General features: G+C 44.7%; 6 protein-coding genes across 12 annotated transcripts in view; 4 read left to right on the forward strand and 2 right to left on the reverse strand.

Annotated features, from left to right (window-relative positions):
- Positions 1–766: 766 nt before the first annotated feature.
- LOC105185499 (cilia- and flagella-associated protein 251) lies at positions 767–8,669 on the reverse strand. 3 transcript variants are annotated; one of them, XM_011145063.3, is made up of 5 exons: positions 8,168–8,669; positions 6,899–7,172; positions 6,049–6,317; positions 5,714–5,960; positions 767–5,604 (listed from the first exon to the last, which is right to left on the reverse strand). In XM_011145063.3, the coding sequence occupies exons 1-5, from the start codon at positions 8,333–8,335 to the stop codon at positions 5,543–5,545; spliced, it is 1,020 nt and encodes a 339-aa protein (XP_011143365.1). In that variant the 5' UTR covers positions 8,336–8,669; the 3' UTR covers positions 767–5,542. The 3 variants fall into 3 exon arrangements, with proteins under 3 accessions (XP_011143365.1, XP_019698046.1, XP_011143364.1); XM_019842487.2 differs by having other exon boundaries at positions 5,714–5,957; positions 6,899–7,175; positions 8,168–8,668; XM_011145062.3 differs by having other exon boundaries at positions 6,899–7,175; positions 8,168–8,664.
- A 526-nt stretch (positions 8,670–9,195) lies between these two features.
- Nubp2 (NUBP iron-sulfur cluster assembly factor 2) lies at positions 9,196–11,113 on the forward strand. The gene is made up of 5 exons (XM_011145060.3): positions 9,196–9,574; positions 9,945–10,033; positions 10,119–10,340; positions 10,444–10,597; positions 10,700–11,113. The coding sequence occupies exons 1-5, from the start codon at positions 9,464–9,466 to the stop codon at positions 10,904–10,906; spliced, it is 783 nt and encodes a 260-aa protein (XP_011143362.1). The 5' UTR covers positions 9,196–9,463; the 3' UTR covers positions 10,907–11,113.
- A 73-nt stretch (positions 11,114–11,186) lies between these two features.
- Srp68 (signal recognition particle 68) lies at positions 11,187–13,620 on the reverse strand. Its single transcript, XM_011145059.3, has 3 exons — positions 13,368–13,620; positions 12,778–13,115; positions 11,187–12,685 (listed from the first exon to the last, which is right to left on the reverse strand). Exons 1-3 carry the CDS (start codon positions 13,456–13,458, stop codon positions 11,390–11,392), a joined length of 1,725 nt encoding a protein of 574 aa, XP_011143361.1. The 5' UTR covers positions 13,459–13,620; the 3' UTR covers positions 11,187–11,389.
- Positions 13,621–13,704: 84 nt separating this feature from the next.
- Positions 13,705–17,118, forward strand: Usp1 (ubiquitin specific protease 1). 2 transcript variants are annotated; one of them, XM_025299944.1, is made up of 7 exons: positions 13,705–14,062; positions 14,192–14,371; positions 14,486–14,727; positions 14,816–15,045; positions 15,118–15,638; positions 15,723–15,915; positions 16,194–17,118. In XM_025299944.1, the coding sequence occupies exons 2-7, from the start codon at positions 14,203–14,205 to the stop codon at positions 16,786–16,788; spliced, it is 1,950 nt and encodes a 649-aa protein (XP_025155729.1). In that variant the 5' UTR covers positions 13,705–14,062; positions 14,192–14,202; the 3' UTR covers positions 16,789–17,118. The 2 variants fall into 2 exon arrangements, with proteins under 2 accessions (XP_025155729.1, XP_011143360.1); XM_011145058.3 differs by having other exon boundaries at positions 13,705–13,936.
- A 1,533-nt stretch (positions 17,119–18,651) lies between these two features.
- On the forward strand, positions 18,652–21,385 carry LOC105185495 (cilia- and flagella-associated protein 251). 3 transcript variants are annotated; one of them, XM_011145056.3, is made up of 3 exons: positions 18,652–18,801; positions 20,162–20,326; positions 20,430–21,385. In XM_011145056.3, exons 2-3 carry the CDS (start codon positions 20,183–20,185, stop codon positions 20,817–20,819), a joined length of 534 nt encoding a protein of 177 aa, XP_011143358.1. In that variant the 5' UTR covers positions 18,652–18,801; positions 20,162–20,182; the 3' UTR covers positions 20,820–21,385. The 3 variants fall into 3 exon arrangements, with proteins under 3 accessions (XP_011143358.1, XP_025155730.1, XP_011143356.1); XM_025299945.1 differs by having other exon boundaries at positions 18,667–18,801; positions 20,128–20,326; XM_011145054.3 differs by lacking the exon at positions 18,652–18,801 and adding an exon at positions 18,809–19,218 and having other exon boundaries at positions 20,128–20,326.
- Positions 21,386–22,270: 885 nt separating this feature from the next.
- The window catches only part of LOC105185493 (uncharacterized), a 57,177-nt gene continuing 51,550 nt past the window's right edge, over positions 22,271–27,897 (forward strand). The window contains exon 1 of one of the 2 annotated variants that reach the window (XM_011145051.3): positions 22,271–22,715. In XM_011145051.3, the coding sequence (XP_011143353.2) occupies positions 22,528–22,715 (188 nt within the window). In that variant the 5' untranslated portion in view covers positions 22,271–22,527. Of the gene's footprint in view, positions 22,720–27,897 lie in introns of both variants that reach the window. The other variant, XM_011145053.3, reaches the window with a different exon arrangement.

Below are 27,897 nucleotides of genomic sequence, written 5' to 3' on the forward strand. Positions count from 1 at the left end.
TATATATAGTGAAATTTTTTTTAATATTAATTTGTCACTCGTTGTGTCGTGGTCGCGACAAAAACTCTCGGTGAATAAAATAAATTACGTATGTAACTCTATATGTCATATATATAAATATCCTATTTCGACACTGCCACGCGCGCGCGTGTCGCGCTTTTACTTATCTTTCTCCTTTTCTTTCTCTCTCCCTCCCTCTTTCTCTCTTTTATCTTATCTCTACGTTACTTTGAAGTCGATACTTTGAATGCGATCAGAGCGCTCGTGTTTGACGTGTAGTCATGAAGCCAAGAGCCGCGTCGAGTCGCGGCTACGAAGTAGGCCATCGTGAATCGCGCTTGTCCTCGTTATTTCGATGTGCAAATCGAAGTAGAATCTACGAAACGCAAGCGCGAAGACCGCGCATCATTAACAACCGAATCTACAGAAATCACGTGTGTATCGGCGGTAGATGCGGTGTCGTGCATTTTGAAAAAAAAAATCGGGAACGATCAAACTGCGGGTCCGCCGTCGGAGGAAGTCGTCTGTCTTTCACCGGAACTGATCGCGTCGCGAAATTTGACTTGCGCATCACTTTCAAGATCAACTCGCTCATGGATACGCGTATACATGTGCACGCACGCACGCACATACACACACACACACACACACGCGCGCGCGCGCACGCACGCACGCACGCACGACACATACTTATCCACATATATACCTATGTAGTTCGTTGGACGCTGATCGATTTTTCAGATATCTCTTTGAAATACAATCGACGAGAGAAGACGCACCGGACGATCTCCACCGTCATGGAGACTGTCCGCCGACGATATGAAACGTAAAACGCAATTGCACACATACACACTCAACAGAGGGGCAACACTGCTCGCGTTAACATACATATGTACAGTGGCAATAATACTTGCTCGCGGCAATTATACTTAGTTCGCCTTTACGCTTCTCGTTCCCGATCGATTTTCCTGGGAGAATCTCGCCGAGAGACGATGAGGCTTCTCTCCCTCTCCCCGTTTCGAGAGAGAAAGAGAGAGAGAGAGAGAGAGAGAGAGAGAGAGAGAGAACCTCGCGACGGCGACGAGCGTGTCCCCGTCATACGACCGGGCTCGAGATCACGAAGATACACGTGTCCGCCAGACGCGACTACGCTTCGCCACGTATCCGCGACGCAGGCAAGCGCGGTGCGGCTTTGGGAACTCGTTAGAAAAATACACCGACTTGCACGGTGCCTCTCCATAATCGTCGGATTATGCTTCTCTTGGCTTTCCTCCGCCCTTCCTCGCGTGAGCGTTAAGTACTCGGCTAACTGGCCCGACTGGAACCAACGCGGATCGGGTCCACGTATCATTGCGAGCGGTATTGAATCGCTTCAGGGCTGTGTTGTCAGTATTGAAAAATTGAAAATTCACGCGTGCTCTCGCATATCTTGATCGATCGGACATTCTGAGAATGCCCGCGCGACACCGAGCGATTTTTAACATGTTGACTGCCGTGGGAGAGAGAGAGAGACTCGGCCTGACCCCGATGAGATAAATACGCGTCATGAAGATATCATTTGATCGTATTACGCAATATCTAGCCAAAACACGCCTCGCGCTAGCGAGAATCTCCAGCTGCGCTCTGCGTCAGAGACACGCAAGCCACTCGTCGGGCAGTCGACGTGTTAACACGCAGTCGTCGAGGCTGACCCGTCACCCGTTTGTATTCGCTGACGGACACACGATGCTTTGGGATTTTGCTTTCATTTCAGTTCGATACTGCTCGCAATATCTCTCACCTTGGCGGTGCGCGGCATCGCCTTCGCATATATTCCGTTCCCCTTCGATCGACGCGCGCACAGGCGACGACTCTCGAGGTAATACGATATTACAGAGGTGTAATAGAGAAAAACAAGTACGAGCAAGATGGCCACACAGTCGCGGCTATCGCGCGAATTAAACTAGCTACTCGGGTAATTGCTGGATTAGCGCTAACTACCGTTAAATCGACGTCGCCCGGTGATCATGAGTAACGGAGCCACGTAGTACCGCGCACAAAGACAGAGGATGTCACAAGCCATGTGTGCCGATAAGAGGAAATTTTCCACACAGTCCACGCAGTGACTCGATCGATCATAAAAGAATACACGGGATAGCCATAAATAGCATCGCTAAATCTCTCTTCCTCTCTGTCTCCCTTTCGCTTGTCCGCTCTCGCGGTATCCACGAATTATTGTATGAAATTCAGCTTCGGACGTGATGCAGAGGAAACGATACTTTTTGGCACGCGAACGATACATGCACACACACACACACACACACACGGTCGACAGAAGCGATTCGATCTCGCGGGTTTACACAATTCAAGCTCTCAGTGTTCTGTTGGTAAGCTCTCCTCGCGATTCCCTCTTACGCGATTAGCGCACGACGGATCCCCGCGCGAAAGTATGTGTAACGTCTAGAGCTTCTTGTCTTGCTGTACATCTGCTGTGATCTTGTGTGAATGTATTATGAGTGTGCATGTACGTATATATACATGTTTGTATGTGTGTTTGTCTCCTTGTTTATTCGTTCGTGTACGCGTGTACTTTTGCGTGTGTAAATACATTAAGGTTCAATATACAAAATATCAATGGCTTTTCGAACAAGATGTAGGTACTTCTCTAAGATTATTCTCCGTACATAGAAGCTAAGAGTGATTTAGCGTTCGTTTGCAACATTCAAGTAATGCTCAGGTATACAGTACGCTTATCACAATATTGTCATACATCTCAGGTGATCTCACTCTCTCCCACTCACTCGCTCGCTCTCTTTCCCGTTCTGTCTTTCTCTCTCTTTTCCTTATTTAAAATTCTTCTCCTTCGCACTTAAAATTATCCGTACAATAACATATTATACACGTTAACAGGTATATATATATACATATACATATGTATATATATGTATACACATATAGCTCTTAGTGTGTAAATTATTTAGAATGAGCGTTGTCACAACGTGTATTCTACAACGACAGTATAATCTGTTCACTCACATCTAATCGTCCACGTGAGTGTAACTTGTTTCTTTTTCTTTTTTACATTTTAATATTTTCTCTTTATATCTCTTTCTCTACATCTCTTTCTTTCTCTGTGACAAAATATAAACTACGATACTTTGATGGAAATGTAAAATTTCGATTATCTGCGATGTACACCCGATGTATGCGCAACACTCTTGTGCAGCGTTTTCTTGGCTTTTACGGAGTTCAATATCTACGCAAACAACGCAAAATATCGGCAGCACACTTTGACAGCAACATTACCGAAGTATGTACACATAATACGCAAGATCCTCGCTTTTAATGCACGATTAAAATGTCGAGCCGTTATCTGTTGTACGTGGCAGATGAGAAATGAACGGTTGAATTATTTACGTGAGAACGTATCGCAAGATTATCGCAAGCGTATAGTCTTGCTGCAGATTTAATAATTTCGGTTTGAAAATGCCCGACGCAACTATGTGTAAAATTCAGTTGCACGCAACAAGTTATATACAAAAATATAATTTCAATCGTCCTTTTGTTATTCTCTTTTCTGCCTCTACGCTCGTCTGCGAAAGAAAAGCTGAAGTTACATCTACTGTTCTCTGTAATGGTGGTAAGTGTATAATCGTTATGGCAATAATATTTTCCTCGTCTTGATCGTAGCGTATGACTATGACAATGTGGAAAAAGATGTGTATTTGTATATTGGCAATTCGAACAATCGCAAGTATGTGAAAGCCAACATGTCCAGTACTCAATCACGCTTGCAAGCGTAAAATCGTCACGATGTACAAGAGTGAAACAAAAAGAAAAAAAAAAACAGATTTAATAATAAAATTAGTGGTGCTTCTCTGTAACGTTACTTGCAACAATTATTTGTGTACACAACGTTGCGCAAAGGTAAAAGTACGAAATATCTTCATCTGCTTCAATTGTCAGCAAATTTCCTCTCTTCACAAACAACATCGTTAACGTTAAACCTAACGAATTGTTTTTCATAAGATCGTCATAATTTCTCGCCAATTATCGCAGGATATATCTCTTGTAATTCTCGTTTCTTAAATTACGACTTTTATATTGTTGCACCCAAGACCGTCTCACGTCTCGCGCAAGGTCTTACAGATAACTGCAATGTGGCTGCATGACAAACTGTCTCATTGTGAGCACAGATTGCACATTCGAGCCGATGGCCCTTATCAATGATTAATAACGAGAACCGTCGTGATCGTTTTCTGACACAACAGCCGCAGGCGCAAGAGTATACACACGTACCATTGTCCCGTTGCACAAACGTGCATCGACACAAATCGGGATCTACCTTGGTTCACTCATCGACGTTATCACATTTGCGTCGCGCAACTTTCAGCATCTCGTCGATATTCCGCGTCTTACTGAGGCGACGAGTTTTGTCGTCGGTTCGCACCATTTCATTATCCGTACCAATCCGTTTGAGACTTATATTACTGATGTACCCGATGCGAACGTTAAACTCCGTGAATACGTTAAACATTGTCAAGAATGAATCGAGTTCTCACGCGTTCGAAGCAGAAAATAATCCGTCGCTCATCTACTAATTACACGTAGAAAAATATGACATTTCATGAGGAAGCGACTATGTACATCAGCAATATACGTTCATCATTCTCGAGGGATTGTCCTGCGTAAAATTTGTATATCACTCTGAGATACGAGACATGTACTTTCTGAGTTTTGGCCGTCAACCGTTCGATACGCATATGAATGCGACGCGAAGTATCGATGAGCAGATTAAAACCGATTGTTTAAGTAACAACAATGACAATACGCACCAAATTTCCGTTGCATTATGCTTATTACTTAATGCAAAGAGAATCGTATTACGACTGTACAAAGTATATATCCCTTACAAGATTACTCAACAAAAATAAAAAAAAAAAGAAAACATAAATGGTATAAGTACCATTCCTAACAATTACGACATTTTTTTCTCTTAAATACAGATCCACCACATAGAACTATAATTGTACAAACGACATAATAATAAGCTATTATGGACATGTGTAGAAAGGTGCCTAAGAAACGTAATTTTATGTATATACGTAATTTTATGTATATACATAATTTTTATGTATATACGTAATTTTATGTATATACGTAATTTTATGTGTATACGTTTACAAGAATTATCCGTTATCTAGAACCACGATGACTCATTGCCACTTTCTCATTAAATGCAAGGCAGCTGACTGATGTACTAAGGGAAAACAATAAAACCATATAAAAGAGTTTCCGATCCTACATGCCACTCTTCTTCCTCTCGCGCGATCGAAGTCACGAAGATAACTAAGAAATTATAATCGATCGAACAATCTAGTCCAATTGGCATTATGTACAGGGGGGAAAAGGAACGATTCAATCAGGCGGTCGATTAGAGTAAGTCACTTGAAACACACCTGACTTGTTGTCGAAAGCGACAAACGTCCTTCGGACCGAGCAGAATTCTCGCACCGTTGCTCTTTGCAAGGAACAACGTTGACTGTGTTGCAAGTAATCGTCCTCAGTTATCCTTGCGAGCCTTCTTTTTGCTCTTCTTCTGAGGCTTCGCTTCTGTCCAGACGTCTGGAAGACACAGTGATACGTGGAGAAAGCATGTTATTAACTAAAGCAATATTTATTTCGGAGGAAAAATATGGCTCCTCCGAATGTCCATGTTGATACACGAAATTACCTCCTAACTCGTCGAACACGGCGGTTTTTTCTTGCACCACCTTATTTTCCTCCGCATTGTTTTCGGCTACTTTCTCCACATTATTAATGGCTTTTTCTTGCGGCTCTTCCGCGGCAGATTTAATGTCGGACTTGGGTGTGGATGGCACCGAAGCGGGTGTGTTCTCGCCCTCGGATACTTTCTTATTTTTCTTTGACTTTCCAGCCTTTTTCTCTTCTTTCTCAACTTTCTCGATCTTTTCAACCTGCTGCGTATAATGTCCGATATTTACAGATTTACAGGCGATTGCAAACTACAAAGTACTAAAACACGAATTACGTTAAATATAAGTGTACCTCTGTGATTTGCTCTTCCTTCTCAAGTTCCTTTTCTTTGCCTATTTCTTCGTCAGAGATAGGTGTAAGAATCACTTCCTTCTCCTCTTTGAGTTCCTTGTTCTCAGCTTCCTTGAGATCCTTGATTTCGAGCTTTTCTTGCTCTTTCTGTTTGGCTTCGTTTATCAAATCAGCCTTCTTAGGGGTCTTTTTGCTCTTCTTTGATGGAGTTTCCTCTTCCTTCTTCTTATTCTTCTTATCCTTACGTGAGTAAGCTTGTTCCCAGTCTCCTATTGGTAATGGCAATATTAACAGCAATGAATAGTCTGAAGCAATTATGTGCAGAGAAGAAATCTTATTATTACTTAGAATACTTAGTAGAATAGTAAATATTCTACTTAGTAGAATATTTTATCTAAATATCTATTTAATAAAATATCTATCTAATAGATTATTCGAAACAAATCTTTATCTCACAATCTGTATTAGCTCATCTCTGCTCATTGGCGCGAGCGACTAGGCACACTAGTATCCAGAAAACTTTTCTTTTATGACATGATAAGGTAAAAAAATATGGGAGGGTAAAAAGACACAAACAAAACTGAAAGAAGAGTAAAACGCGAAGCAAAAATTGCCTCAAGACTATTTAATCGGCAAACTATCGCAAAACTAATTGAACAAGATATCAAAGTTAGATATCAAAGTATAACTATCAACATTCTCGATCCGAACGAGTCTGGATTGGATCCAATTTTCGACGAACTGCTGTAATTGGCAGAGAATTTCAGTACAAATCACAACCTATGACATTAATGGCTGGTACAAGCCAAATCTGCTTTGGTCGCAAACAATACATGTTAAAATAACTCACCATCATCAAAGTCCGCTGGTCTTTCTTGGAACAAGTTCTTCAAATTTTTCTTATTCTTCACCTGCTCGATCTTGTTTTCTTTGCCAGCCTTAACTGAAACCTGTTCCTTCTCCTTCTTAATTGTCGCAGTCTTGTTATCCTCTTGCTTACGTTCCATTAACTTTCCATCAATGTCGTCTTTTGCGACGGTAGTCTTCTTCGGAGCTTCTGCCTTTGCAACTACAGTTTTCTTGGCTGGGCTTGTTTTCTCGGTCGTAACCTGTCCATTAGCAGTCTTCTGCAACAAAATATATAAGCCATTCCACTTTCAATTATATCACTCAATAGTTAAGTATAATAGATTTTATCAGGCAAGAAATGAATGTTGAATATTGAATATTGAGTGAAATTTATAAATTATGCATTATACTCTTATTGTTCCAATCAAGTTAGATTGTAGAGAACTTTTCTGAAACTTTTCTTACACTCTCATTGTGCCATTTTCCTTACAATCTCACTGGAAAGATAATCTGGTTTTCTCGACAAAAAATATCCACATATGCTTCGATATACATTTGTCTGTATAAGTTGTTTTCGTAAAATATTTCATTGTTTTGTAACAAATTTCCAAAGAATCATTGCTCTCGACACCATTGACCTGATGTAACTCCTCAAGTTTTAACTTCTTTTTGTACATTTGAGATTAAATATAGCCTAATTCTATGTCTTATCGGTTCACAGTGCAATATGATAATTAAGTTTATGCCCTTTAACTGTATTTGTAAGCACTATCCATGATGGTAGTGAAAGGCGTATGAAAAAGGAAAAAGGATGGAAAACGAGCACATAAAGTACCGTAGATCTTCGGTCCGTATACCAGCGCTAAAACGTACGTAGTGGAGGCGGACCATTATCGTGAGAACACAAGCATGCCCCAAAAGGCACCGTAATTACTACCACGTTGACAGGTAAAACAAATACTGTTCATGTTGCAGCGTTACGTCACGGCCGCCAAGAAGAAAGAAAGAAGACACCCTCTCGGAGTAGACTTGAACCAGCTGATTAGCGGACGTGTGTGCGTGTGCATAGATTCGCACTCACAAACGAGCCACCATATGGCGGGCTATCACGACGTGTCGGGACAGGGAAAAGGGCGCGGAAAGAGTGAGCGAGTAAACGAGTGAGAGAAAGAGGGAGAGAAAGAGTGCACAGGTGAGAGAGAGAGAAAGAGGGAGAGTAGATGAAAAGAGACATGCGTTGAACCTTTCACCCTGCTAACACTTAACTAACCTTGACGCGCTTCTTGGGGAGCTTCCGGTTCACGACGGAGCCCGCGGAGAGCTTGGCGAACGGCGGTTGCTCGGCATTCTTGAAGCCGAAGAAAAACACGAGAATGACGTAGGCGATCACGATGCCCACGAAGATCGCTTCTTGGGAGACGCTCTGCAGAACGTCCATGGCGATGGGGACGTGATTCGCGCAAAATGAGGACGTGTGTCCGTTAACGGCCGGGTCGTTTCGTACCGCTTACGTCGACAGCGGACTACACGCGGACAATGACGACAGCAACGACGACGACGACAGTACTCGACGACGATGAACCAGGTGGCTGACGCGACGCGGCGCGCGAACGGTTCGACCAGCGACACTCAGCGCATCACTGCGCGCCCTGGTGATCGCGCGGTTAACTAACCGCTGCCAGGCGGGCGCCCGCCGACGCTGACGCGGCTGTGACGCGTATCGCGGCTACCTTCAGACTGTTGCGCCGGCGGCAACTTCACGCTAGTGACACGAATGTTTTCCCTGTAATTTGAATAAAATGTGCATATTGAGGACTTTAAATATATATTATATACATGTCTTTTCCACGACGAGCTCGTGCGTTTGAACGCGCTCAACGATCATGTATCATTGAATCTCGAATATTGCTTTAATTATATTAGAAAAATCGTTTCTTTCACGTTGAAAAGTTGAACGATAGTTTGATGTGTGTGTGTGTGTGTGTGTGTGTGTATGATCTCTTTTCGAATAAATGTGAGAAGAAAATAATTTGAATTAAATTACACATGCAGTAAAGTCTTTTAGGATTTCACGATTAAAGCTCGTACAATTTCCGATCAAATGTTTTAACCAATACTAGATTGAAACTCTCGAGGAAATCTTTCACGGAAGAATTATATGTTCTATCGCGAATTCTCTCGCACATCTTCGTTAAGAAACCATAAATTTCCTTTCTTATCCAAAGGAAGGCAGCGATATGCAACGTAATTACAAAGTTCAGTGGTAGATGCCACCGTCGACTCCACCAAAATGAAACGTCATATTTTGCGGTTATGTTTATAATCCGAAGCGTGTACGTAGCACGTTCCTGGGAACGTTGTCTGCCGTTTGAACTTTATGTAACTACGCATGGTCAAGCGTGATTGATTATTGACGGTTATATGAAAAGTATACGTGACCTCGCACATACTATTGTTCGGTTGGGCAAGCTTCAGTTACCGTAATATTGTTTAACGGTCTCCTGTCGTCTATCGCGTGTCTATTTGTCGATGCAATTTTCTAACTGATTTGTCATTCATTTGCACGATGTTGGAGGACGTGAAACACGTGTTGTTGGTTCTTTCGGGAAAAGGCGGTGTCGGCAAATCGACAATCAGCACTCAGCTGGCCCTGGCATTAAAGGAATCCGGTTTTCGCGTGAGTGTGGAGTTCGGAGCTGTTGCGCCATTGGAGCTACGAAAACTGTCACGCCTGTTTTTTCAGATAACGTATCGATAAATTCTCAGCATTTTCTCTCATTGTTAATGTATTAATGCATATAAAGTACATGTAAATATTTTTTTTTTTAAACATTGGTCAGTTTGCAACTTTTTAATTCTATGTAATCCAAATGTTCACTTTTAATGTTTCACGTTTTATAAGATTAAAAAATGGATTTTTTTTTTACTTCAGTAACCTTTAGCTAATAGATGGCATATACATTCTTAATCTATTGTTTTTTGAAATGTTATGTAACTTACTGTTTTCCGAAAGTAAAATTTGGAACATGGATTGTAAACAATTGCAGGTAGGGATCTTGGATGTTGATCTTTGTGGGCCCAGTGTTCCTTACTTGCTGAACTTGGAGGAAAAAGATGTTCACCAATCTTCTGAAGGGTACACTCTGTTGTTTGGATGATAATATATTGCTAACAAATGATGGTTCATTATAAGTCATGCAGAAATTCTGGGATCAATACAGATGGATACCAGTATTTGCCGATGCAGAACAAAAACTGTCTGTTATGTCAATCGGTTTTCTCTTGAAGAGTCAAAATGACAGTGTAGTCTGGCGTGGTCCTAAGAAAACTAGTATGATCAAACAGTTTCTAACAGATGTAGTATGGCGGGATATCGATTACTTGATCATCGACACACCACCAGGAACTTCTGATGAGCATATTACAGTCATGGAGAATCTAAAGTTAGACTAATTAACTCTCCATATTTGATTGTCTGAAGGACATTAGACAGTCCAGTGCTGATTATCATCTTATACCTAAATATTTATTACTTCATCATTGCAGAAACACAAAGTGTGACGGTGCAATTATAGTAACCACTCCGCAAGCAGTAGCTGTGGACGACGTACTGCGAGAAGTGACGTTTTGCAGGAAAACTGGCATCCATATTGTTGGCATTATCGAGAACATGAGTGGCTTCATCTGCCCGTCGTGTACAGTGAGTATTCTTTCTCTCTTCTTTTAGTTACTATTTAATATATTGTATCAACTAAAAACTTGTTAGAAACATATTAAAACCTCATAAATTTCTCATATGCAGGAATGTACCAATATATTCTCTTCGGGAGGCGGAATAGCTCTCTCAGACATGGTAAAAGTTCCGTTCCTGGCGAAAGTACCTATAGACCCGCAAATCGACAAGCTGGCTGATAAAGGACAAAGCGTGCTGGTAACGTTACCCGACAGTCAGGTCGCGCAGGTGTTTAGGAAGTTGGTCGAAGAGCTCACCAAGAGCAAAGAAGCTTGAAAGCGAGATGCGTACTGCAGCGTACACGATGTATCATTACTCGCTTCTCGTGGTGTCACTGCTAGTTTCCCAAACGCGCAAGCATATTTACCGGCAACTGTATATATTAGGAAACACCTGCTTTTATATTACAATTTGTATTGTACTGTACAATTTGTATTGTACTGTATTGTAAAGACAAGAAAAAATAAACAATGTTTCCTTGTAAAGCAACTGCGTTTACCTTAGGAGAGTACTTAAACACGGAGTAGGAGAGGAGGGCTCACAGACAATCTCGCGATCTATATCCCAAGTATTCCGTTTTATTTGCATCCCCGGCAATATTATTGTTATAGTGAAAATTCGACTTGTACGTATACACCGGGAGTTCAACACTCTGGCCCGGTAGGTCATAGAGAGAGAGACAGCGGCAATGGTACATCGCATTGTACCGTCTATACAACATGTCCTGTCGCTTCTTCAGAATCGCACATAGAATGATACTTATTTGTTTCCCCAGTTCCAGAAACCCTTAACAAAACCACTGACCAAGCCGGCTTGGCCTCTCTTGGCTTGATCGCCCATTTTATGCGACAGATCGGGGAAATCGACCATGTTGAAGGCTAGGTCGAAGAATAGAGGCTTGCAGGGAATGCTGCGCATCGGCGGTGGCAGTTTGTAGACGTTTGGTTGCTTGGTGAGAAGCGCAGGATCCTCTCTGTACTCGGGCAAGCGTTCGTACAAAGGTTTCTTACTCTTGGCGTGCTTATTCGTACCTCCGTCTTCTTCGTGATCCTCGAGAACGCTGTGAGCGTGGGCGGCGTACTGTGCTGCTTCTACGGATGTCTCCAGCTTGTACAAGGCCGCCTTCAAGGCGTCTGGAAGAATATGAGCGTATCTGAGCGCATTTTTCACATGCTGCAGCGATCTCTGATAGAGAGCCATTGCTTCGCGCCAACGATGAAGGTTGGCGAGCGACTGGGCTATATAGTAGCAACGGAAAGCCCTATAGCCCTTGGTCTTTGCCGTCTGTTCCTCCAAGAAATCTGCGTCGTCCTGCAGCTGCGAGATCTCCACGAGATTGTGCAGCGCAGCCTCATACAGCCGCACAATGTCCTGCGGCTTGGCCTTTTCGGATTCCTCCGCTGCGCTCACCAGCGCCAGATTGCGCTCCAAGGTGCGCGACAGCCGGATGTACTGCAGGTAGTTGATCAGGTGCTGCGGTGCCGACCATTTGTCATTACTCTCCCGGTTTTTCAGCTCGTTCTTGAAATGATCGCGCACGGCCGACAGCGCATCCTTGCAGTCGATCAAGTGCGCCTCGAGCAGGTCAATCTTAGCCTGATTAGTGGCCGCTTTCTCCAGTGCTTGATTCAGCCTGGAGTCTGCGATGATCAGACCGGCCGCCCTCGGTGGAACAGTACCGCACGACTTGCCGCGCCACGTTACTTCTTCCATGTTAGCTTGTTTCTCGCGCGTCTGTGCAATCAACGAGTCCAGGCTGGCCATCAGTTCACCGCTCAATTGGCCGCGCATCTGCATGAGATCGTCCATAGCACTGGTGTCCCCGATGTTGTAGGCACAGTACCTGAGACTGGGTGCCAGCTCCTCCACCCGTGCCTTATACATGACCTGCTCTGCTTCTGGCAATGCAGACGCCAGGTTGCCATACACCACCTGCGCCTTCTTCAAGTTTTCCATGGCCTGCTTCCACAGTTGTAGCTCAAACTGCAACGAGCCGTCCATCCAAGCTACATAAGCTTGGGCTTCCAATTTGGTACGTGCGTCGCAATTTACTTTCTGGAAGATTTTTATAGAAGATACAATGATAAATTTAGTCATCTTAAATAATTGACAACAATAGTGTAACTGTTGACTACAAGAGAATATACCTCTATCAAGTCTTGTAATTGCAAGGAATATGCAGCTGCTTTCTTCAGTCTTGATATCAGATGAAACTTTTTCCTTGGCTCTGTGTTAGATTCCTGGCGCAGTTGCATCGCATAACTCCAGGCACGTTCGGCCATTATCAAGGGCACTTGCAAAAATTTGTCCTCGCTGACCATGGCAGGGATGACATCTCTCTTCTTGAAGTGACGTCTGTCACCCTGTGGTACTTTCAGCACCTTTCGCAGTCTTCTGAGTCTTCTCGAGCAGTAACCACGATACCGCTGATAATCACCGTGTCGCAGGCCATGTTGCTGCTGCGCTTCCTTGATTATTTTCAAAACTATATATTTGTTAAGTGTGTCGCTGATCTTACCAGAAATTGCAATTGATAATTCAGACTCTACAAGTCAAAATTTATTCTACATGTTGCAGCAATATTCTATGTTAATCGGTTACATTAATTAATTTGATAATTTAAGAATGTTTATTTCCAACAGATTGTTAGACGATACAACGAGAGGTTAGGCAGCAACATATGGTGCTTGTTAATTCTGTCAAAGTCGCAGGGACGTTTCGCTTTACGAAAGGATACTCTCTAAGGAATACGTTTTCGGCTCCTTCGTTATCACATCATTCTGCATCGTATCCTCTTTCGAAATATCCATCTTCTCCTCGACCACCATCGTGCCTCAACCACGTATTCAAGTCGCATAAAGAAACTCGTTGGAGATGTGCGACGTCTCATGTAACTTCAGCGCCAGCTGAGCTTGACAGTCTTACCCGCTAAGAAAACTCCTGGACATCGGTCACGTAGTTCACGCCCACGTCTCATGGACGGGGAGGCGCTTCGCGAGAACGAAAATCGCCTGAAACTTGCCCCCACGGCCCCTCTCATTCCTCTCTCATTCGTTCTCTCTACGCGAACGCTCATCGGCGTTGATCGGCGCTGGTGCATCGTGTCGAAGTGTCGGGACGAACGAGCACAGAGCGGCGGTATCAAGTCGAGGGCAAATTCGCGAGCCGAAACGTTGTTAGACATGTAGCTAGCCAGAATCGGTCAGGCTTATCTCGTGGCTTTTTAGCATAGAGAACCGGTTCGATTTAGTGACGTTGTAACAAACGAGCCCCCGTTCGTTCCATGACTTCCCCACTCAATCATACGTGAGTAAACGCACTTGGCATCTTATTTTTGCACATACGCACGATGCGGGACACGCTCGACGGGGCTGGTGCCACCGTCTCGAGAGAGATGCTGCGATTCTATTCACGCCAACGAGGATTCCCGACGTACGTTAACGTTGGAATCGTGCACGGAGGGAAACCTCGCATGTTACACACAGGACCGACCGTCTCCGCGCTTCCCCTTCCTGCTGCTCTTATCAACCGATTACCGTAGCAGATGTCTCATGGTTTTAGGTTAGCAGAAAATGACAGTATTAGAAACAGAGGAAGACGCAGATAAACGCTCGGTTCCTCCTAGAAAGAAGTTCTGCCTGTCCCTGTCGGGTCGCGGACGTGTGATTACCAACGTCGCCCCGCAGCCCCCTCGTTCATCTGCGAGAGGGGGCCTCCTGGATACACCAGACTTTACATTCAGTATATACATTTATTTCCCTCGGCACATTTTGTTGCATTGTGTTTATGATTGGTGCGACTAAGTAACGATAATATGTATGTACCGATATTACATGGTCATTTTGTTTATACAAGGTACAAGCAAGATGTTGAATGGCTACCGCAGTCAGCTGAGCAACCATCAGGATGGAAATTATGACATGTCTGGTGGTAGCAATACAGAAGGCTTGAAGATAGCCACTCTATGCAATCTAGGAAATACTTGCTTCCTCAACAGTGTATTATATACTTTAAGATTCGCGCCTTCTTTCCTGCACAATTTGCATCATTTAGCTACTGATTTATCTAACTTGAATGACAAGCAATTACAAGCAAAAGTAAGTGTGCTGCACATATTATTTTTGCCTGAAAGGAGAACAATATTGCTAAATGGTATTTTTCAAAATAAATTCCACTTTCTCGTAGGCCAAATCCTCTTCGTTAGGTAGAACCGGTGTATCATTAACGTCGAGCAGCAGTCGTAGTTGGAGCAGTAAAGATCTGTTAGCACTAGCTGGACCAACAGGGGAAGCCAACAAGCCTCGTATTCAGATAGCCACTGAAAAGTTGCACGAGCTCTTTATGGCACTGCGAGCATCGGAGGCGCGGGAAAATAGTGAACCTTATCAGCCAGATGCCTTTTTGCAAGCTCTTAGGTACGTACGTCGCTGTCGAAGGAGATGCGGATTTGTCGCGTATATTTAAATTATTTATATTGTCAATCACAGGGAAGTAAACCCAATATTCGAAGGAAATCAACAGCAGGATGCTCACGAACTTTTGGTCTGCTTACTCGACAACATTAGAGAGACCTTCCAGTTATTAGTTAGACATAGAGAGAGCCAATTTGGTCAGAGCAACGGTGGCATTCCCGACTTTACTCCGGACCAGTCGACGGATACACAGTCAGAGAGCAGCAGTACTGGTAAGAGAAGCATTCGTAAGTCAAGGAAGAAGAAGAAGATTATGACCAGGGGCAGCTCGGTGTCTCTCGCACAGCCGAGCGTAAACGGCGTCGCGACATCCGCGATGAGACCGTACGAGAACGGTCTCCACTTGGAGTTTGCTGAGAGTAACGGCGAGATAGGCACGCGCAAGCTGGAAAGTAAAAAATGTTTTATTTCCGAGGATTTTGAGGGAATTAGTTTGCTGCGGACGACGTGCCTCGAGTGCGAATACGTCACAGAACGGAAAGAAACGTTCTGTGATATTTGCGTACCCATCGACATTGACCGCTCGAACGAGAAAGGTGCGTACTAATACGTTGAATTGTGGCGTTGGTGTTTTGGTGCAACGCATAAAAAGTAAAGGCTAATGACATCTTCTTTCGCAGATGACGACGGCCGCTCGGTGGATAGCAGCGAAGTGTATAAACGTGCTGTAGTAACAAGTGAGCTTCTTTGGGGTAGAGACAAGTACTGGTGCGCACGTTGCCTACGATATAACGAGGCTCGCAGAGCTGTGTGTTTCCCCTCCTTACCGAGACTCCTTATTTTGCAGTTAAAGAGATTTTCCACTGCCGCTGGGTGAGTAATTGTGCAGTATCTGTCCGTGTAATTAGAAACACGAGAGTCAAGAGCAACAGGTCTTGCTTGAGTATCGTACGCGTAAATAATGTTGAGAAAATATAATTCCGAGGTTGTATAAAATATCCGAAATTGCTTTTGCACACACATTCTTTAAATTTATTCTACGAGACTGTCGCGCGTGTGTAACTTCACTTTGGACTTTGTAAATTCACATCGTCGATTAGAAGCTTTCTTCTCGCTTCCGTATCGCGATTATCGAGAACGTGCGCTTTTAGTTCGATGGAGAAGATTAACAATCACATGCCGACGCCGCTCACCTTGCAATGTTTCTGCGAGGAGTGTAGCAACGATCAGACGCGTGGACCAACGACCGGCGGCAGCGGCGGCAGCAGCGGTGGCGGTGGCGGCGCAGAATCTGCGCGACACGTGTACAAATTGTATTCGGTCATAATGCATCAGGGTGCGACGATGACCGCCGGTCACTACGTTGCTTACGCGCGTCTACCGGACGAGTCTGCATATGCGGAATACTACCAGTGTGATCGCGATAACAAGCGGCCGAATTCAGCTCAGAGCACCGCGAGCACGAACTCGTCGTCTTCCACGTCCGATAAGTCGTCGTCGAGTATATTCAAGTACTTTAGGAGTAAGCCCAGCGTGAGCGAGAACAAGGAGCAGGTGGTGAAGGTCGGATGTCGCAGCATGGACTGCTGCGGCATCAGACGCAACAAGCAGGGCGTCACCTGGCTGGAGTGCGATGACGAGGCGGTACACGTGATCCCGTTGCGCGAGCTCGAGGACAAATTGGCGCCCAATCCGCGCAATTCAGCCACCCCCTATCTCCTGTTCTACGTGAGGTCGACGACGTAAGGAGCCGGCTGGCTACCTTGTCGAAAATGTATATCAAAAATGTCTCCTCCCTCCCCCCGACCTCCCTCATCCTTTCGAGACTTGAAGCGATGTAGCAGTATAACTGTAAAACGGACCTCGTTCTTCTCGTTCATTCACACCCCTCTGCTTCGTCGCCGCATTCTCGTTACTTCTCGTCCTTCTGCTCCTCAACAACTGTGCTGTGATGTACCGCACACATTCCAGGTCTGTGTACTTCTTCCTGTGTACGAACGTGCCGCACAAGAGCGATTTAGACGTGCGAGCGTGAGTATAATTTCATAGGAAATAAAAACTCCTTATTGCAAACGACATATGTTATATATTAGATTCCAGACGATTGCATATAAGTGTACGCTACTGTCGGAGAGTTTTAGGCACGCGTGATCTGGGTTTTATTCGTTTTGTGCGGCGGTCGTAAGAAATTTTCTCTGCCTCAGCCAATAATTCACATAGTAATTTATATCGCGTGCTTTAATCATTCTTAAGCACAAGAAGAGACACCTGAGATCAAAATCTGGGAAATCTGATCTGATACATGACGATTGTCAGACTACACATAATCGTAATCGGCTTAGATGAATTATATAAATGTTTGAATGATATTAGAAACAAGTTTTACTTATGTTCTGTAATATATTAAAAATATGTTGATGCTTTATTGGTTCTTTTTTTTTTTTTGTTTTAAGAGAGAATACGTCTTATATATGTACTATAGTATATATTATCTTTTACTTGTACATATATCTTTAATACTCTAAATTGTTATATACATATATTAAGAGTAATATCGAAAATCATGTCAGTTTTATTAAAAAAATTAATGGGAAAAAGGATTGAACAAGTAATGGAAACGAGAACGTTATTAGAACTGAAAACTGCAACAAGAAGAAGTCATAGCCTGACATTATAATATTATGTCATAATTTATCGTTACAATTTATTTTAGAGATAGATTTGAAGCTTTGAAAATTATTTCGCTTTAGTGTTCCTAGATTTTTCGACAGTGGTGGTACGGAAAATAAAAAAGAGAAGTGCGACCTGTAAAGTAACGAAAGAAATAAATACCCTCGGGGATTCGACGTAACGAATCAACAGAAATCAGCGAATGTCGATTCCGCGCTTAGACTACTCTTAGCTTTAGTTGGGACGTGGAACGTTTTATTATTGAGTTATCTGTAAAATAAAAATATTATGTATTCTTGACGCGCTTGTGTTTTTGCTATGTGTTTGTTTGTTGTGTGTGTGTGTGTGTATAACCAAGTCCAGGCTTATCGCGCCGCATCCACACGAGATGGAAGCACCTGACCTGTTTTTAAAGACCACTCGTCGCTATACGCGACTTAATGCCGATGGACGTCATTGCGACGTATCTTGAATATTTCAGAACGCCTTTTATTGCGAATATCCGTTGTCGCTCGAATCCTTGCCGATTGCGACGTTATTAATCGATTACGCGCCGAGAGAGGCAAAGCGATGTCATTTATAACTGGCGCCGCGAGCGCAAATAAAGTTCCTTCGCCGCGTGTGACGCTCGGTCCCTTTCCTAATCAAACAGGGACTCGATGTATAATTGATAAGACAGAGGAACGGAAAGATGTACATTCGCGTAATTGATCGCAAACTTGTCCCCTGCGATTCGATCGAGCCTTCTGCCTCGGGCCAATTTCGATTTAGCGATACGTCGTACGCCGAATACGCACACACACGTTTGATCCTTTGGAATTCGTGCGTGCACGCACTCGCGTTTGCGTTCGCGTTCGCGCGCGCGCGCGTAAGCTGAAATATTTGTTTAGTGTCCGCTCAATCATACGTGGCTACATCCGTATATCGATTATTTCTATAGGGGGTCAGTAGTGGAGTAGTGTTCCACCTGTCAGTCGGACGCGTGTAGTTACTACTACTTTCAGACGTGATACATTCAGTAGTTGGCGTATCTCTTAGGTGGAACACGCTCCTACACGGCTATGCTCTCGCCGGCGCTCCTCGACTAAGGTAAGTGAGTAAAATAACGCGCAGTCTCTCGCGCTGTGTTATTTGGCAGCGGTGTCAAAACTCGGTATTTGAGGACATTCGAGCGAACTCCACGAAAAGATTGAAAGCCGGAGTCGCGATTTCGGGAGGCTTCGCAAGATCGCGAGCGGCGACTTGTAATTTTTCTCATCGAGATATACGAGTCAGCCGCTTGCCTTTAATTAAAATTTACCCTCGGCCGGAGAAACGCAAACTCGTATTTTCCTTCGTCGAATTTCCGTATTCCAACTCTGTGCCTCAAATACTCGCGATCGTTATCTCCAGTTCTGAGTTCTTTAATTAAGTCTTCTTCTTTGTGCGCATAATTTCCGAGTACACAACGTACCCGAGACGCGTTCATCTGTAATTGTTAGACATCGTGTTCTCGTTCCCAATATGGTGAGTAAAGTGCAAGAGGATTACGTTTATATCGATGTGAACACACGCAATTCACACACACAGTCGAAACCACCGGCACGATCTTTGGCTGAAGAGAGACAACAACAGAGAAGAAGAAAAAAAAAACAGCTCGAGACACGCGTACAAGTACCTCTACCCTTCCAGCTTGCAATCTCGCTTGCGTCTCCTCCGCGACACAAAAGTCCTACGAGATTTCGGGTTTTCTCACGGTGTACATTACATTCGCATTCATCGCTCCGCTGAACGAGCATAATCGATACACCCGGCCGTCCGCGGCGAAGTCACCGATAAATGGATGTCACGATGACACGTCTGCGCGCACCCCTTCACAAATACGCGCGTCGCCTTATGCGAAAACACGAGCTTGATTTTCCCCGACGACTCTATCGTCGAATCAATCAACCCAAATACATTCCTCACACGCACATACACACACACACACACACACACACACGTAGTCTTTGCCTCTTTCTCGCGGTATACGTTTTTAAGTAGCCTCGTCGGCGACCTATGGCACAGCGTGCGTCGTGTTCTCGCAGTAGGTCACTTATCACCACGTGTGATCGCCCGCGAGTCGAAGCATCGCTTCGAACATTGTCTCGTGAATGGTACACTTAGCGGGCGCGAAAAGAGAAAATCCACGCGCAAGAATTTTCGAACTCGACCGGATTTTCGATCGATCGGCGATAAGTTTCGCGGGGGATTTGCCGAACTCGCGAGAATCGATCGGCTCGGATCGTGGAAGGGTCTCCCGCGAAATTTTCCGCGTTCGCTCCCCCGCGAACACGCGTCGCGGTATTTTCCAGCCGGGAGCGAATCACACCGGATTGATTCGCACGCGCGACTTACGCTCTTCCGATTGCCATTGCGCCGCTATGTTCATTGCAGGCGTACTCAAGTCATATAAATTATCGTTATGAAGCATCAGCAAATAACTGTAGACATGGTAAACATGGTGTTTACCGCCTGCTCATACTTGGCGCTCGCTGGTGCGGTTTGGATTTTCTTGCGGCTCATTCAGGCCTGCTTCTGGCTGCCGAAGCACTTGAAGAGGCAGAATGACGTTCAGAAGATGTTGCAGGACAAGGTATCTGTCGCAGTTTGAGTTTGCTTCCTTTTTGTCAATCAATGCGCCAGCGAATGCAACGTTGAAGGGAACGATCGATTACCTTGGATTTCTTATCGTTCAGGTGGACAGCTACGAAAAGTACGTGTTGGAGTGCGAGGAGAAGGAAAAGTCCGAGATGCTGGACCAGATCGACGACGAGAAGAAGAGCCTCGAGATGTCGGAGAAGTGGAAGGAACGAAGGGAATGCCTGGACATGTTGAAGCGCGAGCTAGAGAGAGTCCGCGAAGGCAAGGATATGTCCGACTGGGATAGCCTGCTGGACGAGGAGCTGAAGAAACACGCGGAGGAATTTGACTCTGAGAAAACTGCCGAGGAGGAGGACGAGGAGAAGGAGGAAGAGAAGCAGCAGCAGAATAATTCTAAAAACAAAATCAACAAAGAGAACAGCAAGAGCGAGAATGAGGGCAAAAGGATGTTCGAAGTGGATGCCGAGCTGAAGAAGAAGAAGTAACATTCGTCAAGTGCCTTAAAAGTGCCTTAATGAGACTCTTACGAAAGTTTTTGTTGAACCACTTTATGATCGTTTGCATCGATACACACAGAGGGATACACGCGCAAACGAAAAGCTGTACTGAAAGTTCATGATTGATGATTAAACAATCGGGAGCGGAAAATTGCTCGATCTGATTATCTGAATCCTTCGATGAGAATGCGTGTACACATTTCTATTCTTTGATTAATAATCTAACTCACAATTTAGTGTATTTATTACTATAGAGAGAAAGATAGAGTTTCTGTGTGCCTATATATATATATATATATATATATAGATTATAAAGTTTTATTATGAATTTTAATTGAATGTCTCACACGAACGACATGTATTTGCGACAATTCTGAGAATTATGTACGATCAATGTAAGGATCTTTCGTAGTGACGACCGCACATTGCGGATCAAAGAGGGGAATAAAGTTTTATTTAAGCGCACATGTAAACACGATGTTCTCGAGAAAAGGCAGGAAAATTAACCGAAAATTACAAAAATATATATATTCCAATAAATATCTTCTTTGCAACAATATTCTCCTCTTTCGCGTCAATTAAGCGTAAAATAACCTACAGTATGAATTATTAAGTTACAGCGATACCTCGAACGCCTGCGCGCGTCGATTCGAGAGTCTCGAACTCGCGCTGCTTCGATAATCGCAATCGCGGCCATTACTCGTTCATTTTGCCAGCGAGGCGCGGTAGCACCGGTTCGAGAAGAGCGGTTCCGTTTCCGTCGAAATGACTCGCACGCGCGGATCATCGTCACCGGGAGTACTGGAAGTAAGTCTCACACCTTCGTTACAACGATACGTCGCTAAACGATATCGCTAAAAACGAGCATCTCGCGAATCGAGTCGTCGGGAAGCGAGCAAAGTGTGCGTCTACCGTAACCATGTCCGAGAGTTCAAATCGCCGCGAAACGCGTTCTCGACCTACCGGCTCATAAATTAACGCTGAGAATACCGTAAATAAGCGCATTGCAGCAACAAAATGCATCGAAATCCCCGCCGAAAGCGAAAATCCGGCGGAACGAGCCAGCAGTCGGGCAAGATTCCGCGTGTAGCAATGGCGAGAATCCGAGTATCTCAACCGCCGCGACGACGTCGAATCGGAATCGGAGAGCCGATCGAAATATCGGCCTAAATCGCAGTCATTACGTGCTTTTCGTTCATTGCGTCAATTATTGTTGGTTAACTCGCGAGATTCAGGTCTACGGTTTACAGACATTGTCGGGAAAAACCGTTAGAATTCATTCTCGGTTAGGCTGCTATGTAATGCTCGCGCGCACCGGCGGATGGCGCCAGCGGCGCAGTACGGCGGGCGCGACAGACAGATAATAGTGGCGGTCGGCGTAGAGAGGGCGCCAGATGTATTCGCGCGGCCATACGAGTAGGTTGCGTCGCGAGGCGTCGCGATGCTCGCGCGACAAGCAGCAAGTGACGGCGGACTAGCATCGGCTCTGTTGACGCGGGGTGATAACGCGCGCATCCCCGAGGGTGGCCGACGCTCTCGTGGTCGGTGTTTCTTCCGTGCGAATCGCGAGAGTGCCGGACCGGCGGGCTTGGGCCGCGTTGTCGTCGATCTACGCGCGCACGCCGACGCATCGGCGATGTCGACCGGTCGTCAACCGCGGCGGTGCGTCGCGTCCTCGTGAGTGTCGTGCACGTCCATGTACAAGCTCGTCACGAACCCGCGGAGAACCGGCGACGGCGACGACGACGACGGCGACGACAACGACAACGACGGGAGCCATGCCGTGGCGTACGAGCAGCCAGCAGAAGAGGCGAATGTTGTTGACAACGATAGCGACGACTCCGCATTATCCTGCAAGCTAGGAGGACACATTGCTGCCGCCAAGTAAGTAAGTGCCGATTCTTTTTGCCCCCATAAAGAGCGGGTGACAGGGTTAGACTTTGTTTTGCTTCTCAAGTCGCGAGTGTCGATTCACGGACGTTGTTGTTTACCAGCCGATTCTGTGTTGTGACTTCTCTCTCTCTCTCTCTCTCTCTCTCTCTCTCTCTCTCTCCTCTCTCTCTCTCTCTCTCTCTCTCTCTCTCTCTCTCTCTCTCTCTCTCTCTCTCGCTCGCTCGCTTTTTATTTATCTGTCTGCCTTTGTCTCTGCGAAAGCCTTTCTTTCTCGTCGAGGCTCTATTTTAGTGCAGCTACTATTAACGACGGCTTCTATTAATAACGTCGTATTCGCGACATATGACAACTCCCGTGAATCGACATGCGCACTGGGGAAAGGGGTTAATTTTACCTCGACCTCGAGACGAGGGCTGATTACGGAAGCATCTCGCGCCAGGCACTATTGTGCGTACATCGAAACACGCATTGTTACCTCGCGCCGTTTGCACGCATACGCTGCGTGCGTGTGTTTATGCGTTTTTTATGCATTTCGGGAATGACATGCGAGGAATCTGAAGTAGGCTGGTGCGCGCGCGCGCGCATCGTTTTACTCGCGCCTGTACCGCTTTTCTCCACCATGAATTCCCGCATTTAAGGTTACTACGAGAATACAAATTATCATGGATACACATTTGCGATGAATAAACACGCGGCAGCTCGTAAAGGGAGCTAATCGGAAACGTTTGGCCAATCAGGCATTGAAAAACACGCATTTGTCTCTGTCATTTCTCAATATTGTATGAATCACGTACATCAGATGTTACTTTGACGTTTCAACTGAAGTTGCTTTCATGGCAATTGGCAGGCCAGCCTTAATACGCGATGCAACTATTTATGAGAGGTATGATGCATAAATTATTGATATTTATTGATCGCTCAAAGTATGCATGATTATAAAATATGAGCCGAATGGATCGTGCTTTAACAGTCGTGTTGATGATAATAATAATAAATAAGTAAATGTATAACGCACACGTGTGAGAAGTTCGATTTAATCGATCTCATCGATTCTATCTCCCCGATGTAACGCGTACGTGCATGTTTGCGAAACGCTTGGCTGGGGGGAGGGATTTACACACACACACACACACACATACACACACGCACACGTATGTGTACATAATTGTTCAAAGAGGTACTTAAATCCCGATCATGGCTGCGCGACACTGACAAGTAAACCTCGGAGAACGTCAATTTGTTTCCAATTTTTTATAGTTATTTTTAATGTCAAAATATAAAGAAATCTGTTATCATTTTTAGCTTAAATTATTTTCTCAATTTTTTCGAAATTTCTGAAGTTTTTTGTTCATTTCTTGTTCATTTTTTACCAGATTTTGACGTTAAAATCAGCTTGTTTGCTAGATAATGAGCCGAAAGATTACCCAACGTCGAATGTAGCGTAAAATTGAACACTTTTTGACATTAGCCGTATTAGATCCGCCATTTTGAATTTTACAAAATGGTTCTGATTCATAATCGGCGACATGCGTGTGTAAGTTTCAACAGTTTCAACAAATCAGATATATATATTTTTAAGAAATATCGTTTTAAATATGTATAAAATAGTGTACTTGTGCAAAACTTGAAAAATTTCGAAAAAATTGGAAAAATTAATTTAAGCTAAAAATGATAACAGATTTCTTCATATTTTGACATAAAAAATAACTAAAAAAGTTGAAAACAGATCAGCGTCTGACGTTCCCCGAGGTTTATTTGTGAGAGCCAAAGAGTTAAATAATAATGAGCGAAATCAATCTTTGCCGCGATATAGCGGTACTCGCTCGCGACCCTTTCGCCTTGCACATGCATGTAGAAAGCGTGAGCGATCGATGGCGGTTTGCGTGCTCGTCGACGCGTTCTTGACGCAAAATCACGAGTTAGGGTCGATTAACAAAACGTCGTCGTGTGTGAAGGTCAAGGATTCTCGCGTGACCGCGAGCGTGTTCCGCCGTCGAAGAAAAAGACGCGAGACTTATCTCGTGCGCGCTCGTCTCGACTCGCGCGATTCGGATCATTTCCAGCACGATTAAATTACGCTCGTGCAAGGTCTCGTCTCGGCTTGAATATTGGAGTTATACTTCAGAATTCGGAATATCGCAATTCGGAGTGAGAATTTTCAAATCGAAATTGGAAAAGCGTGGCGGAGAGCGTGACGTGAGAAGCTCGTGGTGTTTATGTTCTTTTTTTCTACATGATATGTTTGGCCGAGCTATTTTGGTAACACGTTATCTAGCAAAAAGCGTTTCGTGTCTAGTAAACACAAGGTACGCGAAGAGCCTACCTTCATTTCGGAAAAACATTTCCGCCCAAGGGCGAGTAACAGTCGGTCGAACACTTTTTGCTTTGCTCGAACATTTTTTCGTCAATTTCTAGATTGGTAGCTCTTGATTTCATCAAATGAACGCTCTAATCGCGGAATTAATATTTTTGTATATCCAAAAGAGTTAGATTTATTATTACTCGCGCAATTCACCTCGGTATACACGCGATTTGCTCGGACTGTATTCACGCCGAGGAGTCTGCATGTGTCATTCACACACGATTCATAGTATCTATCGATTTTCCGTACATAAAGCCAGTCGGCTGACGTATTTCTGATTGAAATATCATTCTCAACAGAGGTTAATGAATAGTCACGACGAGGAAATCGCGATTCCATCCGTGTATCGTGTTTCGCGCTTATCGTTTACATCGGAAGTCACGTGTCGTCACGGTCCCTTAAAATTATCGAATCTGTCAATCTTCCCTCATAGAAAATGTCGTGGGAGGGATGGCGAGAGAGAAAAAGAGAGAGGGAGATGATGAGGAGTGCTTATAATTTTGCAACGTTTAATATTTCAGTAGCCTCAATAGAGCACCCCTTAAGTTCAAGCTTCCCCCCTTAATCTAAATCTCCGAGAAACGTAAAAGCTTTGGCTGTCACATTGTCGAGTTTAACATCGGGTAAACAGTCGTCACGATTGGCGCGCCGCCACGAATATTTTTCTAACTAGAAATCAAGTCCGGACGTTATATTGTAGGACGGACATAAATAAAGCGAATGAGCGTATTATTTTTTTCTTATACGCATACACACGCGCACAATGAAATGTCGCCCGCAATTGCCGGTCGACCACACATGTGTGAAGTTGGCCCCGCATTTTCCGAATTCTGTATTTTTTCGAATTGTGCTGCATTGTGCTACGTTTGTGCCGTATTGTGCCGCAATCCGCAACTCTGTAACTCAGAGCATACTCAAGAAAATTAAGAAAATCTAAATTTTTGGTAGCCCCGCACTTTTCGAATTTTGAGTTTCTCTTGATTGTGCCGTATTGTGCTACGTTCGTGCCGTATTGTGCGGCAATCCGCAACTCTGTAATTCAAAGCATTCTCAAGAAAATTAAGAAAAACTAAATTTTTGGTAGCCCCGCATTTTATGAATTTTGAGTTTTTCTTGATTGTGCCGTATTGAGCTACGTTTGTGCCATATTGTGCCGCAATCCGCAACTCTGTAACTCATTCTCAAGAAAATTAAGAAAAACTAAATTTTTGGTAGCCCCGCACTTTTCGAATGTTGAGTTTTTCTTGATTATGCCCTATTGAGCTACGTTTGTGCCGTCTTGTGCTGCAATTTCCTCCTCCGATTACCTTCATCAGGCAGACTGTCTGTTTCTCATTCACGGCGATTCCCGGCATTTATCGGTTATCCGTGTAGAAAGACGACCATCACGCAGCTCCGTTCTATCGATCCGCAGCAGCCAGGCATCTACATCTCTCCCTCTTGCCGACGCACACATACAATTTCTCTCTCGCTCTCCCTCACGCATACACACATACGTGCGCGCGCGCGTTCTTCATTCCCTCGTGGCCCCTTCTCGCCTATCCGCTTTCATTCGCGTTACATACACCCACACTGCATTTCCTTCCAACCCTCTCTCTTTTCCTCCCTCCCCTGTCCTCTCAGACTTGGTGTACCTGAACGACGGACGAGGAAGCAGGTTCCTCAACCTCCGCTTTCCATCACCCATCGAAAAGCGCGATCAGCAGCGAGATGGGCTCTCTCTCTCTCTCTCTCTCTCTCTCTCTCTCTCTCTCTCTCTCTCCCCCCTCTCCCCCTCCCCCCGCTCGTTGCGACGGACATTTTTTATGTAGTTTCGCCATTCTCGTTCTCTCTGTAAGGATTGTATTTCGTCGAACGTACGCGTGCGAGTTACGCGACGAGAGCTCGCAAGAGTGTCGCAAAATATCGTCGCGGAATCATTTCACATTGAAATAAATACGCGGATAAGCACGCGCGGGCTATTTCGCGCGCGGCGATAACGAGCGCCCCCGTAATCGGAGAAATGAGGTCAATTATGGCTTATTGATGGCGGAAGTGTTTCGAGAATTAACACATGCGGTCGTTTTCATGTCCGCGCGCGAAGCGGACGATTTTTCATCGCCATCCTCGGCGACGCAGGCGGTAGAACGCGTGATTGTCTTCGAGGCGTTCCTTCCGCCGCGACGTCGTAGAAGAGAAGCAGGTGCGACGACGAAGATCCGATTCACGTTCTTTATCGCCTGGCCACGACGAGTAACGAACGGAAAGTGCATTAATTCGTCGCAGCTGCAGCTTCCTCCCGCTTGCGCCCCACACCTCGCGTGTTTCTCCTCGCGACGAGTCCGTCGCAATTATACAGCGAACGTAATGCTATCCGCGAGACTACGTCGAGAAACTCCACCGCGTGGATTTCGGTTTGCGTATTTCGTCGATTCTTGCGCTCCCGCGAGAATTCTGAATATTGCAGAGAAGGACAGACGCGGCGCACATTCTCGCTTTATAGAAAATGAAGTGCATTCGTCGCATTCCTAACACGATTCCCGCGTTCGGTGGATGGCACCCACAGATGCGTTTCGTTTTTGCAACTGGCAGGAGATCGTTTACGAAATAACAGATTGGCGAAACAGTTGGAGTCGCGCGCGAGTCGTAAACGAGCTCGACTTGAGAGCGAACTAATTATACGGCAAATGAACCACTAGGTGCGGCCGAGTTTATTTTTTTCAGCAGAATCTCAGTATCCTTTTGAGCTTTTGTTCTTGCAAAACAATTTGCAAATTTACCCCCCCGACCATCTGGCGTTCTTTTCAGCCGATTGTTCTCGCCGCACAATGC

This window comes from Harpegnathos saltator, unplaced genomic scaffold, assembly GCF_003227715.2.
Source record: "Harpegnathos saltator strain DR-91 unplaced genomic scaffold, Hsal_v8.6 scaffold3, whole genome shotgun sequence".
Taxonomy (NCBI): domain Eukaryota; kingdom Metazoa; phylum Arthropoda; class Insecta; order Hymenoptera; family Formicidae; genus Harpegnathos; species Harpegnathos saltator.

Coding starts and splice junctions, on each gene's coding strand:
- LOC105185499 (XM_011145062.3), bottom strand. CDS start 8,335: ATGGACGTTCTGCAGAGCGTCTCCCAAGAAGCGATCTTCGTGGGCATC. Junction 7,176..8,167: donor TCCCCAAGAAGCGCGTCAAG/GTTAGTTAAGTG, acceptor ATTTTGTTGCAG/AAGACTGCTAATGGACAGGT. Junction 5,605..5,713: donor CGTGTTCGACGAGTTAGGAG/GTAATTTCGTGT, acceptor TGTGTCTTCCAG/ACGTCTGGACAGAAGCGAAG.
- Nubp2 (XM_011145060.3), top strand. CDS start 9,464: ATGTTGGAGGACGTGAAACACGTGTTGTTGGTTCTTTCGGGAAAAGGC. Junction 9,575..9,944: donor TAAAGGAATCCGGTTTTCGC/GTGAGTGTGGAG, acceptor AAACAATTGCAG/GTAGGGATCTTGGATGTTGA. Junction 10,341..10,443: donor ACAGTCATGGAGAATCTAAA/GTTAGACTAATT, acceptor TCATCATTGCAG/AAACACAAAGTGTGACGGTG.
- Srp68 (XM_011145059.3), bottom strand. CDS start 13,458: ATGGTGGTCGAGGAGAAGATGGATATTTCGAAAGAGGATACGATGCAG. Junction 13,116..13,367: donor GAAAACGTATTCCTTAGAGA/GTATCCTTTCGT, acceptor ACAAATATATAG/TTTTGAAAATAATCAAGGAA. Junction 12,686..12,777: donor AATTACAAGACTTGATAGAG/GTATATTCTCTT, acceptor AAAATCTTCCAG/AAAGTAAATTGCGACGCACG.
- Usp1 (XM_025299944.1), top strand. CDS start 14,203: ATGACAGTATTAGAAACAGAGGAAGACGCAGATAAACGCTCGGTTCCT. Junction 14,728..14,815: donor ACAAGCAATTACAAGCAAAA/GTAAGTGTGCTG, acceptor ACTTTCTCGTAG/GCCAAATCCTCTTCGTTAGG. Junction 15,046..15,117: donor GCCTTTTTGCAAGCTCTTAG/GTACGTACGTCG, acceptor TGTCAATCACAG/GGAAGTAAACCCAATATTCG.
- LOC105185495 (XM_025299945.1), top strand. CDS start 20,156: ATGAAGCATCAGCAAATAACTGTAGACATGGTAAACATGGTGTTTACC. Junction 20,327..20,429: donor AGAAGATGTTGCAGGACAAG/GTATCTGTCGCA, acceptor CTTATCGTTCAG/GTGGACAGCTACGAAAAGTA.